The 18,781-nt window shown below is 49.3% G+C and overlaps 1 protein-coding gene across 3 annotated transcripts in view; it reads left to right on the top strand.

Moving 5' to 3' along the window:
• LOC108940583 (plectin-like) overlaps positions 1–18,781 on the top strand; it is a 138,852-nt gene that overhangs the window by 26,806 nt on the left and 93,265 nt on the right. The window contains exon 1 of one of the 3 annotated variants that reach the window (XM_018762832.1): positions 13,675–13,714. The exons of the other annotated variants lie outside the window; for them this stretch is intronic. Within the exon in view, the coding sequence (XP_018618348.1) occupies positions 13,690–13,714 (25 nt within the window). The 5' untranslated portion in view covers positions 13,675–13,689. Of the gene's footprint in view, positions 1–13,674; positions 13,715–18,781 lie in introns of those variants that run through there. 3 annotated transcript variants of the gene reach the window in all.

The raw sequence follows: 18,781 nt of genomic DNA, 5'->3' as shown, positions 1-18,781 counted from the left end.
CCCACAGAGAGGACACATTTCTCTCACTGTCTTTTCCGCTTTCCTGTTGCAGCAGCTCCCCTGCTCTCGACCCCCCCCCCAGGAGGAAGGGAACCATCCTGCTTATTGGCTACTTTGTATTCTTCCTCCAGGGGTACTTTACAGTATATACCCTCTCCTGGGCTACTTATGTACCCCCCTCCTGGGTTATTTCATATACCCCCTTCCTGGGCTACTTTATATACCCCCTCCTGGGGTATACAGTCCAGCACTTTAGTCCTCCTATATACCTGTTAAACCTCAACTCAGTGTGGTATGGAATGTATATTAATATTTCTTACACATTTCCAATGAAATTCTGAGATGAGTACCAGCAATGCACCTTTGACCTCTAACCACCTAAATTCTGCATCTCTGGCTATGAATGTCCTCAGTGCGCTCTATAGCGCCCCCCGAGTGGGACAGGAGGTATTGCAGTTGCAGTTTCACTAATTGTTCTGGTTTGGCATGGAAATTGGAAGAAGCAGCTGTTGGCGATGAATGGATGGAAAATAATGTCTTCAGTCCCTCTGACATGGACATGGACGCCGGTGGGTTTCACACAGTGGGACCGCAGCGAGATGCCCCAACTCCCTGCAGACGGGTCAGTTGAAAAGCTCCCCCCAATGTCTCGGGCAAATTCCTGCAGGGCGTTAGAAGGAAAGTCAAACACCAGAAGGAGATATCGGAGCCCTGAATGCAAGAAGATGTTATTTGCAAAGGATAAGAGAGACAGTAACCTTTCTACAGCTTTGGTGAGTCAGCAGATTTTACATTGATCCTGAGTGCAGTGCTTTAACCATTAGAGAGTATGGGGGGGGTAAGTAAATAATTTCAGATCACGCTCTCATTTCATTGGTCCTTGGATAGAGTGTGATGGGAGAAGGGCCAGTCAACATGCGCTTTGTACAAACACGTCAAATCATGACTCAGCTCCGATAGGGGATGGGTTCATCGCCGTGGCACCGGGCCTTTCTCGCTGTGTTTTCCCTCCACACAATGGCTGCTCCTCCCTCCCCCCTTTGCATGCTGCTCAGAACAAACTCCGCCGGTGCACCGCCCACCTTTTGTTCGGCCAGGACTTCCTGTGCGGCGCAGAAGGGCTGGGGTTTGGGGGGGGTGTGCGCTAGAGAAGGGTGGGGCAGTGAGGGGTGGCTGACCCTCGAGAGGCCCTCGCCGCAGCCACGTCCCGGTGCCAAACTCATCAATGAATCTGACGACAGGAGCCGTGTCGCGATTGGCTGAGTCGGACCTCATTGACAGGACCGGGAGGGGCGGAGCTTCGGGTTTCTTTTGCCGGGATTCCAGCGGAGACTGAGTGAGCGAGCGAGCGAGAGAGTGTGGAGGAGAGAGAGGGGGCCAAAACACTGCAGCCACCCGGCCGGCCAGCAGCACCACTAACACTGAGAGAAACGCACGGAGACAAGACGCCCAGCATACACCAGAGAGTAGATCTACACCTGTCCTCGGGCACAGACCCCACACCTTGACGGGCTGAAACAGACGAAGGAGGAGGGAGAACTGAGCAGCCATGGACTCCAGGTCAATTCAGCATGAGATCACCTCTCTCAAAGGTACTGAGTTTTTTCTCGTGTGTATGTCTGCTCTGGGTTTGTTTGTCCCTCATGGGGCCCGTCATTGCTGTGTGTATCCCTCTGGACAGCGATCTGGTGGTTCTGAACTACCTGACTGGGGACTGAGACAGTCTAGATCAGTCATTTCCTCCCCATGCAGCCGAGCACTGGGGGTCGGGGGGAGGGGGGTGGCCTATTGTGTTTTGGCGTGGCGGGTGGGGGGGTAAGGGAAGATTGTGTGTGTGTGCGCGCGCAAGGATTTGTGGTGAGATGGTGGCTGGCGGCATGTCGGGGGCCTTCGACAATGCTCCATCCCTTCTCCAGGCACTTTGGCTCCAACTCCAGGTTGAGTGCGAGAGTGCCAGAGTGCCTCCTAGCACTGTATCTATCGGTCCCAGGAGGTGTTCCCGTTGCGATCCCCCGGGGCCCCTTGATGGCCCTGAAAGCTGCTCCCATTTGGCTTCCGTGTGCAGCGGAGTCGCGTTGCCTCCCATTTCCCATGCAAATCTAGCAGGCAAATTTCCCAGGCTGCTCTGGTCCCCGTGAGGCCCCGTCCGACCCCCGCAGATCAGGTCCCCCGCGGTCGCTGTCGCTCGTCTCCATGCCTCTGTCTCGCCGCACCAGGGATTCCATTATCCCGCATCAGAGTCCATCTGTTAATGTTTCTAAGAACATGGTTGATATCTCACATCTGCAGAAGCTGCACCCAAACCTCCTCTTCCACACTCTGTAACCACTCCTGCGTGTCACATCCACTCGCTCCTTGGATGACGGTTGCACCTCACTCTGCTCCCCGAACTCCCACAATCCCCTGCTGAATGTGTGCCTTCACTGCTTGTCCACATCTGTCTCCTCCTGTGTGCTCGATCTGCTTGGGCGCTGGGTTCGTTGATCAGCTCTGGTTGGTTGTTTTTTGTCGACCTGTCACCCCACTGCCCTCTGAGATCCAGCTGCCAAGAGAGTCGTTACGCTGGAAAGTGACTCTGTCATACCAGCCACCATCAGTGTGACTGCAAATAATTTAAATAATAATATAATAACGACAGCGCTGCATGTGCATATTGCTTCAAGTTCGTGGCCGATATTGTTTTTAACATTAACTAAAATTAGCTCAGTAAAACGCAGAACAAAGTTGTGCATCGGAGGCGGGGCTTTGCTCTGGGTTGCTATGACAACGCTACAGCCGGTCAACCTGCTTTGGGCGTGTCCAGAAGATGATGGAGACCTCTGACATTGTGTCCTTCAGTGGGGTCAATATAATTCCTTTCAACACAGGGGAGGCGGTGTGGGATCTTCCATACATGCATTTGTTTGTTTTTCTTTCCCATCTGCAATTCCATTAGCTGATCTGCTGTAGAAAAACAGGAGGGTCATTAATTCGTGTGGATGTGGGCGGCGGCTTTGAGAGCGCATCCCACCGCAGCCACAGGTCAGCACTTGGGCACAGCCACAAAATCTGCACCGTCACTGTCTGCCCCCGCGAGCAGAGAATTATGGGTAGTGTCTATCTTGCAGCGCTGAGTGAAGGGGGAGGCTGCAGATCCGGCGGCGCTGTGAGGTGGTCTCATGTCCCGCCATCGACCACTGGGTATTGACTTTCGTCTCACTATGCTACTAGAGTGTATCGACAGGGCCCGCAGTACTCAGGATCAATTATGGACAGATCCGGAGCCCCCCCTTGCTGTTGTGCGTGTGCGCGTGCGTGTGAGAGAGAGTGAGAAATTTCTCTGATGGAGTTCTGTGCTGTCCAGCATGTACTCTACCTCACGCCCTATGCTTCCAGGATAGACTCTGGACCACCATGACCCTTCAGTACAGTAAGGAAAGGGTTAAATAGTCACCGTCCAGGAAAGTTAAAGGCTGTTGATGTCGTATGAAACTAATAAGTGCATAAAACAGAAGCCTTTACTTAAATGTCCTAAAAAGGCATTATTTATTGGGTTAAAAACTGGAGTTATTTAGGAATTAATGTACCACGGTGATTACTGTTCATCGGGGTGTAAACACTGAAGCCAGAACTGCCAGCAGGGTGGGAGGGAAACTGGACACAGCGGCACTTTGTTCTGGGAAGCCGGACGCCGGTTCTGGGGCCGATCGATAATCCCCCCGCATACTCCCCCCCCACTCCGCTGCAGTGTCTCCTTACTGCAGGAGTGTTTTCATATAAAAGCAGCGACAAGAAAACAGATCAAGGACATTTACATTAATCTATTTACCTGATGTTTTTCTCCAAAGCAAATTGCAACGTGAAGCTTTTTTTTAACTGTAATTTACACATTTATACAACAGGGTAATTTCTGTGGTTTCAGTTCAAGGTACTGTGGGTGTCGTGATCAAGGGTAGGAGGTGGGATTCAAACCTACGGCGTCTGCGCTCCAACCACTGCGCCACCTGCTGGGGGGAAGAGTTGTGTTTCACAGCGATGCTCGGATCCCAGCAGCCCATCTGGTCTTAGAACCGCAAGGTTGCTAGTTCAAGTCCCAGGTGAAGCGCTGCACTGTCTTTGCATTTATTCCTTCTTCTGACACTTTTCTCCAAAGCAGCTTAATGAAGTTGTTCACGCCGATCGAGCCGTTTGCACAACAGAGTAATTTTTTTTTTTTAGTTTTACTCTAATCAGTTAAGGGGTTTTTACTCATCGTGGGCACTACAGCAACAGTGGGATCGAAACCCACGTCAACAGAATCACGTAAACCACTACGCCACCCGCTGCCCCCATTGTGCGGCTCTTCTGAATTACTGCCCTTCGTTCACCTCGCAGCTCATAATTCTCCCAGAATTCCCCAGGCCTCATTTGCATATCCGACACTTGCTCCGCTTCACCAAGTTCTTGTCTGTACACAGCACAGCAACTGGACTCCCATGGCTCCAGGTTATACTTCGAGACACATCGCTCTCATCATCGGCCCGTTCCTTCCAGACTTTTCCCAGTCAGCCACCCCCCCCCCCCAACCGAACCATTTTTTGTCTGCGACATTGAAGCGTGACGGAGGGTCAAGCTGCTGAACAGAGGGGGTGACCCGGCGGGTTCGGAATGGGGGGCCGATGCGCAGCCGCAGCGTGCACAGTGTCTCTCCGTCCAGTGCGGACAGTGCGGCTCTTTGAGGGAACTTGGACAGAGACCCAAAACCCTTCTGGACTCTTCCTGGATGGAGGCGCTACTGAGTGGCCGGAAAACAAAGGCTCGTGTATATCCTGCTGCACTCGTATTCATCTTTTTATTACATTCCCTCTGCAGACCCCCCCACCAGTACAGATCATATTTCAACTGGACTGGACCCCCAATAATTTACATTTACATAGATTTACCACACTTTCCCCCAAGGTGACTTACACTGATTTACCCATTTATATAGCAGGGTACTTTTTACAGGGCAAATACACTCCTCACCTGCTACAGCAGGAAGTGGGATTCGAACCCAGGTCCTACAAGTGTAAGGCAGCCACTTTAACTACTGCGCCACCTACTGTTCCTGCTGCTAATGTGCTAAACTGGCATTCAGGCACAGGGTTCGAGACACTGTCTCTGTGCGTGTATCCATTGTGTAATTATGAGTTATTATTTCATATTTCATATTTCAGTGCTATATGTGCCTTCCCCTCCCACATATTACACAAATTTGCACAATGGGAAAGCACACAATGCCCTGCCCCAAGTGCAAATTCACCTGCCGTTCCTCAGTCATCACCTCTCACCACTGGCGAAGGTCCTGGGTTCGAGTCCCACCTGCTGCGGTAGTACCCTTGAGCAAGGTACTTACCGTGAATTGATGCAGTAAAAATCACCCTGCTCTATAAATTAGTAAAATGAGAAAAATGAATTAATAAAATTAATAACACAGCAAACATATTGCACATCCACTCTGCCCCTGTGAAGGTCAGCGGGTGGCGCAGTGCTTAAGGATATCACCTTGTACTCTGGACTCGGGTTCAAATCCCTGTTCCTGCTTTATTGCCCTTGATTTGAGGTACTCATCCTGAACTGATGCAGTAAAAATTACCCTGCTCTATAAATGGGTAAATCAGTGTAAATAGCCAAGTGTAAAAACCTCCTGCTGTAAAGTGGTTCATAGAAAGGAGTCCCTGAGTGAAGTACTGACCCAGTGTAAAATATAAGTACATAATTTTTGTTTGTTTGTTCTCCTTTTTCCAAACCCTGGAAGCAGGAAATTGTGAGCAGATTTAATTTTTGATCTGAATATGTACTTATTCTCTTTAAAAAGCTCTTCAGGTCGTTCTGCTCCAGATCTGTTTTACTCTGTTTTGGAGGCACAGGAATCGAAGCCCCGCATTCGCACGCTGACATCACACGCTAATGCATGGGTTGGCGCCCAAAGTTGAGCTGGGACCCGGAGCTCCATCGTATCACTGCTGTCTGGCCCTCAAAGAGCCACCAGTGTTTCCTCTCAGGCCTTTGGGTGAAAGGAATTTTTCACTCCATTTTCAGTGCTCGTTTAAATGAGGGAGAGCGGCTCTGGTGCGTGCGTTGCCGTGGAAACGAAGGAAACAGCGCTGCGAAGCGACCGTCTCGTCCTACTGGAAACCGCAGTGATGCCGCGGGCGATGAATCACAGTGCGGTGTTGTTTCGCGGCACCACATGTGTGGTCGACAGCTGGACGGTGTCTCAAAACCTGACTGTCGAAACGTCGCTGCGCTTGGAACTTAGAGAAGGACGACCGATGTTGTAATGACTTCTTTCCAAAAGTAAAAAATTTGAATTTTCAGCATTTACTGTAGAGCACTGTGGCAGGATTTGGGCTTGACCTACTCAGGCATTCCCATGAATCTCTGCTCTTCACCTCTCTCCGCAGCCTTCCAGTAGCTGCCTGTTTCAAGTCGACACTGGTTGTGTCCTACAAGACGGTTAAGGGTTCTGAACTCTGAAACCTACAGCGCTTGATTGCTTCCTGTAGCCCAGTAAGAGCGCTGTGCTCCTCCACCGTTGGCTGCTTGGTGGTCCCACTCACAAGGGTCCAAAATCAAAAGTAGTTTTTGGTTTTGTTCCCATTGTAGTGGAATGAGCTCCATGTGTCCCTCAGAACTGCTGAATGCCTCAAACCAATGTCTGAACCACTTCTCCCCTGATCTCCTATCTGTTCCATGAGAATACATTGAATCATCTGTCACGATCCCCTGTATCGATTCCTATGAATTCAGGTACTCATGTTCCTCTGTCCCTCAGAGTGGCTGAATCCTTCCCACATCCAAGGAGGGTCTCAAACCATTTTTTTCAGAGCCACGTCTCTCCTTGTCTCCTGACAGCTCCATAAATGAGTCCAACACCATCTGCTATGATTATCTATGTATTTGCTGTTTGAATGTCACTTCTATAGGAGCTACTGGAGGGATGTGAACCAGCAACACGGTGGTGTCAGATAAACAAGCTGTGTTCACAACCCTGTGTCTGTCTAAAGCTCTTTGCCTCTTACTGATGCACTTTTGTTTACTCACGAAGTTGTTCATCTTCCGTGGAGTAGCGCAGCCGTGCAGTCGGTCCTCAGTGCGGTGCTGATGGATGAAGCTCAAAGTGGCGGCGGAGTGTGAACCTGGTCATTCCAGTGCGAAACGGTTCGCCGGACAGGTCTCTCTTTATTAGCTGCCTAGGACTTCTGTCTTTTACCATTTGACTGCAGGTCAGGCAGGTTTGTTTTCCGTGCTAGGCTGATTGATGGAGCGCACACGGTGGCGTGAGGATTTGCCGGGGTCACAGTCTCGCCAGGGCGCCGGGGCATCGCGAAGCCCAGGTGACCCCAGGCCCGGTCACGGATTAGGCTCCACAGTGTGGGGACTGCAAGGTGCGGCTTGTTTTGCATACTGCGCCTTGCGGGCCGAGCCGTCAATCAGAAATACCTCCGATGCTGCTCTGGGTGTGTGAATTGCGCCCCCTGCAGGGCACGGCGAGGCTCACGGCGAGGCTCACGGCGTTCCGCAGCAGTAAGACGCTGTTTGTTTTTCCAATAGACCTTTGAAGGTTCCTGAAAGAAGATGAGGAATAAAAGTAGGAAGGGGTGGTGGTGGTGGTGGTGGTGGGGGGTGGGGGGGGGGGGGGGGGGTCATTGTTTGGGGACGAGGCAGGAAAGCGTCCTCATTTCAGTGACTCCAGATTGAAGTCCACTTCATTTTGGTCTTGAGCAGCCAGCTGATAACTGGTTTGGGTGCCATGGAGGCACAGTGGGTAGCACTGGTGCCTCACATCTCCTGGGCTCTGGGTTTGAATGCGGCTTCATTGCTTTCATGTTTGCATGTTTGCTTAACGGATATAGGCGTCCATCGGGAGACGCCCTCACACCGTGGGTAATCTGCCTCCCCTCCCCCCTCTGCTGGACACTTGATCGAGGTACTTGCCCTGAATGGACACATTTAAAGTTGCTGTGCTCTATAAAGGGGTAAGTAAATCAGTGTAAGTAGCGTAATGTACAGATGTCAGTGCAAGTTACCTTGGAGGAAAGTGTCAAGCAGTAAGTGTGGCAGTGTGTTGGAATAAGGTATTTTACCTTGATTTGCTACAGCAAACAGAATAAAAGTCAGTTGGACCAAAGTCAGTTGGACCAAAGCAACTGCGCAGTAGAAAAGTTGTGAACATACAGTGGGACGTGACCCAATGAGCAGCTGGTGGTTTTACAGGCCCAGTTTGGTTCTCTGGCCCATGTGGCACCTGGACCGGCTGCCGCGCCATTTTCAGGTCACTGTGATTCATTCGAATCGGCAGCCATAGCCCAGCGCACAATGAGGTGGCGAAGCGGAAGGTGATGGTGACCCTGTCATGAGTCATCGTGATTTACGGTATCACTGATGGAAACCTGGAGACGGGCGCTCCAGGTGCATTGTGGGAAGACATTTTTCTTGGACCCCATTAGGTGGCGCCCAGAATTTCCTCATTCCAGACGCTCCATGTGAAAAACCCATCATGTTCCGGGCTCCGATCTAGTCCCGAAGTACGATCGCGTGACCTCTGAGGTGACCTCGACTTCAGCGTCCCGATAAAGTACTGCATTCCTGTATACTCTGAAGAACAATTTGGGTGTCATGTTCGTAGGGTGCAGCAGGGGGCGTAGTGGTTAGAGCTGGTGTCTTCTGCTTGAAGAATCTGGGTTCGAACCCCATCTAGTGCTGTACTGTTTTTAACCAAGGTGCTTACCCAGAACTGATGCGGTAAAAGTTGCCCTGCTGTATAAAAGTGCAAATCAATTAAGCAACTTAACACTGTAAATTAATTTTGACAAAATACTGAAATAAAGAAATGTAAGTTTGATTTCATTTTACTTATTTATACAGATATGCTCTAGAACACTTATGATTGGATACTTCAGATTTTATCCAAATCTTACTTACAATGTGAATCTATACACTAAGCTGCTTACACTAATTTACTCATTTATACAGATGAGTAATCTGAGTAATTTTTACGGTATGAATTCAGGGTAAGTACCTTGGGGCTGGGGACTCGAACCCAGGTTGTTCAGGTCTAAACACAACAGCTCTAACCACTACACCCTCTTCTGTCCTTCAGTTTTTCCTCTGTACCAATCAGTCAAGTCAAGGGTCCTGCATCAGGTGGGTTTGGGATTCAAACCCGGGACCTTCAAATTGTAGGGTGACAGTTCAGTCTTGGGCGCCACCTGCTCCTCCTTACGGATGTGTACAAAAGGAAAGTCAACACCCTGACTGTTAACATGCAACTCTTGGTACCGCTCCCTTGAGTGTTGCTGGAGGATGTGTGTTGGGGGATGGACTGGCCTGGTAGTGTTTGTCTCACACACACACACACACACACACACACACACACACACACACACTGCTTCTTTGTTTGGGAAAAGACTTTGTGCCTCTTTTATGGTCACTTTGAATGGTTTGATGCCCACTGGAGCTTTGAGACTGTTTGATGGGGGGGGCGGTGGCGGCGGCTGGGTGAATGTGCTATGGAAGCACCGTGATCCTTTAGACCGTTTCCACACAATGCCGCCCATAGAAGCAGGATATCCCAGAGAGTCGGGATCACACAACAGAACAAAAGAAAGTCCGCAGGGCCCGAGTTGCATATTTTAAACACCGGAAATGTTTTAATACCGAAAGATAAAACACAAGAAAACCATCTTGACTTGTCTAGTACTTCACATTTTCATGACCGCATTGTACGTATCGTTATTTATATATCGGGCACTTTCCTCCATGGCTACTTACAATGTGATGTCTGGACATCGAGCTGCTTATGCCAATTTGTACAGCAGGGTAATTTTTACAGTATTATTTCAGGGTAAATACCAGGAACAAGGTTTCAAATGCAGGCTGTTTCGATGGCTTTGACAATTACGCTATCTGCTGGAGTCTTAAAACCTTCCGCACTCGTTTGTGCCAGAAAAAAAACTCCTTGTCTTCACACTCGGCACCACCTTGGAACCTAGAGGTGCTGAAGAGCACATTCGTGGTACGACTGTTTTTTGTGTGTGTGTGTGTGTGTGTGTGTGTGCGCGCGCCGAAAAAGTGGAACAGTATGTCCTCACAATAAATGGGGATACTGAACACGTTGCAGGTGGGGGCTGCTTCGCGATCGGAGCCGTGTGCACCTGACCACAGAGATTTGCCAGACTGTCCGTGCTGCACAGTGGAATTATGGGATTTCGGTGCCAGAAGTAACACAAACAACATGTTGGAGGGTCGGATTTAATAAAGACTGATATCTTTATGTCTCTTGTGGAGTGGTACGAACACAGGAAGCTCATGGAGACATCCTTATAAGGGGGGCAGAAGGGCTTTTTATTTCAACCATAGCTGAGAGAACAAGGCCTTTGAAGGGGTTCCATTAGATAAAACTGCCTGGTCTGTCAGCAGTTGCAAATTAAAGTCGTGTGGAGTCGTACTTTTAATTTACTTTCGGATCATTCCGATCCAGCGAACTGAGAGCAAATGGCACACGTTAAAGGATTAAGATGCTGCCAGAGGTGAGGGTTCATCTGGGTGTGGAATTTTCCATGGGTACGATGAGAAGGCTTTTCTGGAAGGACTACACACCGGGAGGGCACCGTTGCAGTGAACTTCCATCGCTCTTTCGACTCTCTCTACCTGGAGGTCTGGCTATTTGTAAACTGTGACCGCGCTTTGGGCGTCCGTGGGACTCCTGTCTTGTCCTAGGACTCGGGGATGAATGACTTTGGGTTTCGGGGTTCGTAAATTGTGTGTCTTCCCTTCGGGTTTTCATAGGTTTTTTTTTTGGGTTTTTCCTCCCTCGATCATGTGACTTGCAATCTGTGAACGGCAGGGCTGTGGAGTTGGTACACAAAACCTCCGACTCCAACAACCCAATAATTGCTTCCGACTCCACAGCACTGCTCAAAAGTTGCACGTTATTTTGGGGGTCGACTTATACGCCGGATTGACTTATACGCCACCATATATAGAACATTTAGTCAGTCGGAATCGGTAAATTTTTTTTCCCGCTTCAGTAACCCAGTAATTGCTTCCAACTGACTCCACGACTTTGACTCCATGACTTTGACTCCACAGCACCAGTGGACGGGAGGAGCAGGTTTTGTGTTTTGTAGGTTCTTTGCCCTCGCTTTCGGATTTGTATTGCCGCCTCTTGTCATCGGACTGAGCGACTCGGGTAGACGGAGAAATTGTTTTTTGGGTCATGTAAGTCGTGTGTCCTACCTTTGGATTTTCATAAGCTCCCTTCTCGTCGTATCACCATTTGTCTTGCATTGGCGGATGGGAGAGGTTGTTGGGTCCCGTATGTTCTCTGTCCTCCCTTTGACTTTCTATGGCCTCGAATCCTGCCCTAGGATCACATGACATCTGTCGATGGATTTTGGATCTTGACAGCTTTTTCTCTCTGCCCCTGCCCGTGTGCTTCCAGAATGCGCTGTGCTAACCGCCACCCAGAATAGAAATAAGCAGGTTATGAAAACAGCTGACGAGAAGAACTCGGCACCGACTTGCCAAGTCAGCCCGTTAACTATTATTCCAGAAGCAGCAGAACATAAAGTTATGTGTATGACCGTTTAGGGAAATTGGGTCTCAGGAGGAAGCTGAGTGAAATTCATCTGCTCATATTCACAATTTTTCCTGCTTTGTGGGCACCCAGAAAACTTCTTCAGAGGGATGATGCAACATGCTGAAAAAGGACCTCTTCATCATTTTGTTGTCCAGCACCATACATGGGACAGGCTCGCCAGCCTAGCTGCTAAACTGACGTCTTAATGTGGGCGGCACGGTGGCGCAGCGAGTAGCACTGCTGTCTCACAGCACCTGGGTAGTACGAGAGGACATGGGTTCCATCCCTGCTCAGTATGTGTGGAGTTTGCATGTTCTCCCTGTCTGCATGGGTTTTCTCCAGGTGCTCTGGTTTCCTCCCACAGTCCAAAGACAGCCTTGATGGATAAAGTGTGTGGGCTGATAACACTACACAGAGTTCATTGGAAGTCACTTTGGAGAAAAGTGTCTGTTAAATAAATAAATGTTGTGAAGCTCATTTAAACACACACATGCTCTACTACTGTGTGTTCTTTTCCGCCCAGTTGCCCAAGTACTGGAACTGCAGCTGACAGACGGACCTTTCACTTCCAAGCCGTCATTAATCATTTACCTGCGTGGGATTGGCTGCAAACCACACCTGTAGAACTTTACCATATCGGCAAAATTCTTTTTGCTATCTCTGTATGGACAGCCTGCCATTGGGTAACCGAACCATGAGGCTGGTGTACACAGCGCTGACAGTACAGCATTGTTCTTCACATCAACTTAGCAGTGCAGGAAAACATTTCATTGAACTCACGGCTGTAGCACTCTAAAATAGTTTAAGACTGAAAGTACGATGTCCATCTGACGTCTAGGTGTTACATTCGCTATCATGACTAAGGGTTTTTCAGAAATTCCAGTACTCTCATCCCTCCAGTAGTTCCTATAAAAGAGACTGGCAAATATCAGATATATAGATAATTATAGCACATGGTGTTGGACTTGTTGATGGAGCTGTCAGGAGAGAAGTGGCTCTCACAGAGATGTTTGAAACCCTTATTACATCTGCATTTATTAATTTAGCAGGGAGGGATTCAGGAGCTCTGAGGAACGGAGGCACTTCATGAAACTGCATCGAAGTCAAAACCACAAATTGACAGGCTTTGGGTTTTAGACCCTTGCGAGCGGGACTGCCAAACACCCAGAGGGGGAGGTATTAAGTGATCAGGCCTTGATTTACATTTATTCATTTAGCTGACACTTTCCTCCAAAGGAGCTTACAATATTAAGGTTACAATTATTTACCTATTTATACAGCTGGGTAATTTTACAGGAGCAATTGAGGGTGAGTATGTTGTTCAAGGGTACTATAGCCAAAGGTGAGGCTCAAACCTGCAACCTTTGGATCCAAAGGCAGTTGTTCTAACCACTATCCTACCAGCTGTCCCCTTGGGGGCATTGGGGTTCAGTTCCTTTAAACTATATTTGTAGCTCCAGCCCCTCAATCCATTGTAGCTCTAGATGTTCCACTTTTTCTGTTGCAGCATCTACAGCTGCTTCTGCAATTGGTTCTCCATCCAGTATTGATCTAGTCTCTCTAGCCACTGTGGCTCTAGCTTTTCTGTCCGTGATTAATAACCGTGAATTGTACCTACTCCGTCCCAAAAAACCGCTACGGGTTTATGTTCCACCCCAGTTTGTCATCGTGTGAAAGGATTCTGGGCCTCAGTGTTTGTGTGCCTGTGTGGAGGGGCCAGGAGTAAGTGCACGCATGAGGAAGGAAATGTAATACGGGCCCGTTCCCCAGGTGGCGCAAAGCGAGGGGTTTGAAGAAGCCGAGCGCAGCACGCAAGTCACACCTGCCGACAGGTGTGTCGTCCGCACCTGAGTCTCCCTCGTTTTGAGCTGAGCGCTGCTGCTATGTGGGTTGCAGCCCACTTTTCAAGGAGGGGGCGGAGGGGGGAGTTGGGTCAGTTTAAACCTGGGAAGGAGGGGATGATTCCCATTCTGCCGAGCCGCTGGGCGTGACGCGTGCCGGAGTCGAGCGAGCGAGCGAGAGAGAGAGAGAGAGGGGGAAGGGAGATAGGAGTCAAACCTACGATAAGTTCCACTGCAGTTCCAAAGGTCCCTTTCCCTGAGAACATGGCTTTCTGTCACTCGGATAAAGGTAAGGAGATTGCTAAGCGGCTGAACTCTGGTGGGTTGGAGAAACAGCAGTGCGACAGCATTGGTCAGCTTGGGGTTGGGTCCCGGTTCGAGGAGAGCCGAGGGGGGCGGATCGGTTCCGTTCTGCACGCGAATGTGGTGCAGGTGTCTCTCCTGGACGCCGGGAGAATACGGGGACAACGAGGGGACCTCGGCTTCACCGGCTAGTGTCCCAGGTCTGTGATGTCACAGGAAGGATCACCTGAAGGGGCGGAGTCTGTCCCCGGGGGCATGTCTGACATGAGCGACAGTGGAGACGGCGTTTGGTCACAGTTTGGTTTATATTATCCTCCTTTGTCGCAAAGTATTTCTTTATTAATTGGTAAAAGAAGCTCTTCAGTGATTTCCTTCTTCCTCTATTAACGTAGTTTATTTCTAAACACGTTTTCATCACCAGCTTATATGGGGACGCTTTTCCTCTGCACATTCCCAGCGAGAACAGCTTGTTTTGGGTTTAATCCCATTCCCGCAGCGCAGCTGTCAGTCACAGTGCTGCTGTGCATCTTGGGGGTTCCCACTTTGCCGCCATGCTGGTGATCGGTGTGGGGGGTCAAATCTCGCTAGACCTCCAACTGATGGTCCTGGTGTGTCCGTCTTGGATTACTTGTTTATTACTCTGTTTACTGTCTCCCTGTATCAGCTGTAAGACTTGCAGGTGGTCAGCAGAGTGAATACATACATGAGTAAAGAGGGAAGGAGGCAATTGAATGTGGGGTGTCCTAGAAGTGTGTGTGCGCGTGTGTGTGTGTGTGTGTGTGTGTGTGTGTGTGTGTGTGTGTGTGTGTGTGTGTGTGGGAGGTAGACGTAACATCATTGAGAGAGGGCTGCTGTTACTCACTTGTATTGACATCTCTTTGATGAGATGCTAATTTTCCTCAGGCCACTGCCCCCTCAGACTCCGCCCCCCAAAGGCGGGATTACAAAATGACAGCTGCCATTGGCTGGTTTGGAGGGGTGTGTCCCAGTGGGCGGGGCTGACTGACACTTTAATGAGTGTGTGCTCCTATCCACACAGTGCAATTTGCATGACAACGACTGTTCCAGCGGTGGACACACTTCTGTGGGCGGAGTTTCACAGCTTGGTTTTGGTAGCATTTGGGTCATCAGAACCACAGGAGGTAAAAGCCTTTTCAGAAAGATGCACATTACAACACAAGGAAGAAAATGAGTTTTCCTCACAGTCCCAAAGGTTTACCACGTTTCATTAAAACAGTCTGAGTTAAGTAGAGGTTTTATCCTGGAAGGTTTTGTTTTGCCAGTGCAATGCCTCAACCTCTTTCCCACCTAAACACGAGAGCAGCTCATGTGGATGGCAGATTTGACCAGAAATGAGTGAAACGGCACGGTTGGAAACCTGCGAGTGTTCTGCTCCGTGCTCCAAACCGCACGGTGTACACGGTTCGAGGAGAGCTGAAGAATGCGGGGGTGGGGGGGGTTCTGGCAGCGGCGAACGCCCAAACCCACTTCTCTGGGCCCAACTCCGTTCATGCGCCTTTTCATCTTGTCCGGGCACAAGGGTGTGTTTGTGATTGCGATTCGTTTGGGTTCCTGTGAGGTTACGGAATGGCTGCGAATGGCATTCATCTCTCAGTGCTGAAATACGGTACATTTTACTGCGTTACAGCGCTTGGACTTATCCACGCAGCAAGTTGCGGGACGTATAACATATTTGTCGGAAGCGTCATATATTCAAATAATAAATATGACTGAAATTAATAGGTATGACGTAATGAGTGAATATACCAGGCCACAGGTGTGTGTCCCCCGTCCTCAGCCCTTCGCACTCGGCCCCCAAAAACGAAGGGCTCCGATGTCGAGTCCAGCAGCGTTCAAGTGTCCAGGAATGGGCGATTCCATCTCCCTCTGCTTTATTGTTATATTCGATGTCTCTTGATGCTTTATTGATTCTTCTTATAATAATGATGATGATGATGATGATGATAATATAGTATTTTCTGCAGAAATACCTTGTAATGTAATGACATTAACTGGGCAGTTTGGAAAGGAGGTTGAAAAATTGTGGTTATTATCCAGGAGAAGAAATCGATATAACATGAGAAATATCCCATCATAATAATAATCAAAACCCAATAATTTCAGCTATTTTTAAATTTCTGTGACATGGACCAATGAATCTTCCTAAATAATAATAGTTGTAGTAGTACTAATACAGTAACTGCAACTAAGCAGACAAACTGAGGACAGTTAAATCTCCAGTGATTTTATAATTTAATAGTCATCGAACAGATGGAGCTGTTAATTATGAAGCGCTAATTATACAGTGTTCCATGCATAACAGCACTTTCCATCTGTTCGGCTTTGCGACTCTTCGGATGCCGGTCCAGGTCCTTAAGCGGGTCGCCCCCTACTGGCTGTTTGTTGGCATAGGGAAGTTGGAGGGTGGGGGGGGGGGGGGTAGCAGTGCCAAGCTCAAAGAGCTGGAGGTTCAGTGCTCGGACACGCAGATGGTCCTGCTGTTCTCTGCATTTCAACAGTGCGTCTTTATTTCCTGGACTGGTGGGTTTTCGGCTAAAAAAGTGCTTTTCAAACTTTTGGGGCGTAAAAGAAAGTCACTCGACATGATTAATGTTCTCTCTCCCTCCTGAGCTTCCACCTCCATGAAAGTGCACATCGTAATTAATCTAAATTCATGTTAATCTCCATCGTTGGCATCTGGCTCCTAAATGGACAGAATACAGTAAAGGCTGCACTGGTAACACAGTATTTATCCTAAAGTCATATTTTTATTGAAGTGTCACCTATTATTTATCAATAATAATATTACTCTCTATAACATTTATTTTTATTTAGAGCTGCAGCTGTTGCTCATATTCCTTATTCACATCCCTGAGAAATTGTGCCGTTTGTATGTATTTATATCTATTAATATTTCCAAATTTATTTGTAATTTATTTCTATAGTTCTTATTTTTCAAACGGAACTTTCACTTTGTCAACGTTGCGCCATTTTCGTAGGGATTTGAATGCATGCCATACCCCCCCCCCCCCCAGCTGCCCCCTCATTCCGGGAATGTCTACAGGAATGGCAACGGAGGGGGTTATTTTCAGGTCCACGGACAGCATGTGTCCTGCGTGACGGTTTGCCGCAATGTATCACGCACCATTCTGGCTGCGGCAGGTGGCTGCTGTTTTAATGACCGGGGGTGTAACCTGAGCCGAACACTCAGGGTGCGGTCGCTCCCGAGAAAAACCCTTCTGTTCGCCGAGCTCGCTGGGGCGTCCCTTCACAGGGGGCCGCATTTAAATGCCCCTTTCCGAACGGCTTCCGCTCTCGTTAATGTCGTTCGCTTTATTTTATTTGACGGCTGCCTATTTACAGCAACATTCGGTTGCAACGGCAGGTCCCCTATTTGCGTTTGACCCCACGGCCTTCCCCTCCGCAAGTGTGGTTCCTTAACTGCGTTGCTCTGCCATCTCCTGTCAACTCTAAACAAGCGACCGCTGAGTCTCTCTGACCGTCGTGCCGCTGGACATTATAACAGGTCTCGAGAGGAGGAGCCCATCGGGGCCCAATTGGAGCGTTAACCGCAGATGCGGCCATTCGCGAAGGGAATGAATGACGAGATGGAAACTTCTCCTTTTTACCGCATTTGTAGCTTAATGGCGTTTCCTGGCAGCCCGCACGGGCGCGAAGGCGATGCCCTCCCTTTGCGGCTGCTGGCACACTTCAGTGATGTTGCAGAATGGATTTTCCACAAGGATGAGAGTGCGCACGCACGCACGCACGCATACTCTGGTTTGGTAAAATAACAGCGACTTGGACCGAATGGCTCTGGGTTCGAAATCCAAGTGAAAGTCAGGTGACCAGGAGCTGTTTGGCACCTCGGTCCTAAAATCAGGGATGAGCATCTTCCGGCATTTTCTTTTCTCTTACCGCGTGCCCAATAGGTGGCGCTGCTGCGAAGGAAACGGTGACTCTCGCCGGTCCCCTTAGCGCAGCTGAGGCGAACCCAGGCCCTGTTCAGCGGAAGGGAGCCGCCGCTGCCGCTCTTGTGCAACTGTGGGCAAAACATTACGAAACCGAACCAATAAATCTGTTGCTGATGTGCAGCTCCTTCTCCCTCTGCGCCTCGCCCTCCTATTTACAGTCCAGCGCGGCTGTCTAAGGAGACTCGCCTGAATAAAGTTAGTGATTCCAACCAGCCGCACAGCAGGTAGCGCTGGTGCCTCACAGCTCCCGGGTGGTTCGAGAGGACGTGGGTTCGATCCCCACTCAGTCTGTGTGGAGTTTGCATGTTCTCCCCGTGTCTGCGTGAATTTCCTTCGGGTGCTCTGGTTTCCTCCCACAGTCCAAAGACGTGCTGTTCAGGTTCACCCCTAGTGTGTGTGTTCCATTGATGTGTGGCTGACTGACCCAGTGTAAGTAGTGTATTTAGCAGTGTAAGTCACCGCGGTGAATAAGGTGTGTGGCCTGATAACACTATAGATTTCATTGGAAGTCGCTTTGGAGAAAAGTATCTGCTAAATAAATGAATGTAAATGTTTCAGAGGGCTGGTGAGTCTAAATTTCCCTTTGCCCTGTGTTAGAGTGGTGTCCCGTCCAGGATGCACCCTGCCTCACACCGTATGTTTCCAGGATGGACTGTGGATCACCGGACTGGTGGTTATTGATCATGTCTGGATCAAAACCAATAACCAAAAGTTTCTCTTTCCTCTTTTGCAGGTAAGTCTGCCAAATAATTTCTTCATCCTTCCTCATCTTCGTCTGCAAGCAACATGAAGTACGGAGAGCTGTGGTTGGAAACTCTGCATTCATGCGGTCGCCAGCTGTCCCCAGCCGTCCCAGCGCTGTGGATGCGACGGCTTGGAAAGACGAGCGGTGCGCTGTACGGGTTCGAGAAACGCTGCTCCCGTGGGCGTGTGCTTGATGTCTATTGCCTGCCCTCAGTCGGTCTTCCGACAGTGGAGACAGTGGTGAACGATGGTGTCCCGATGCCACGGTGATGTCATCTGTACTCTGTTTTATCGGTGTAAACGGAAATCTGATATCTGGTTAATTTGTGGTAGCT

The sequence above is a fragment of the Scleropages formosus genome, chromosome 18 (assembly GCF_900964775.1).
Source record: "Scleropages formosus chromosome 18, fSclFor1.1, whole genome shotgun sequence".
NCBI lineage: Eukaryota > Metazoa > Chordata > Actinopteri > Osteoglossiformes > Osteoglossidae > Scleropages > Scleropages formosus.
Note: the sequence above shows the minus strand (reverse complement) of the source record. Positions and strands in the feature narration are given on the sequence as shown.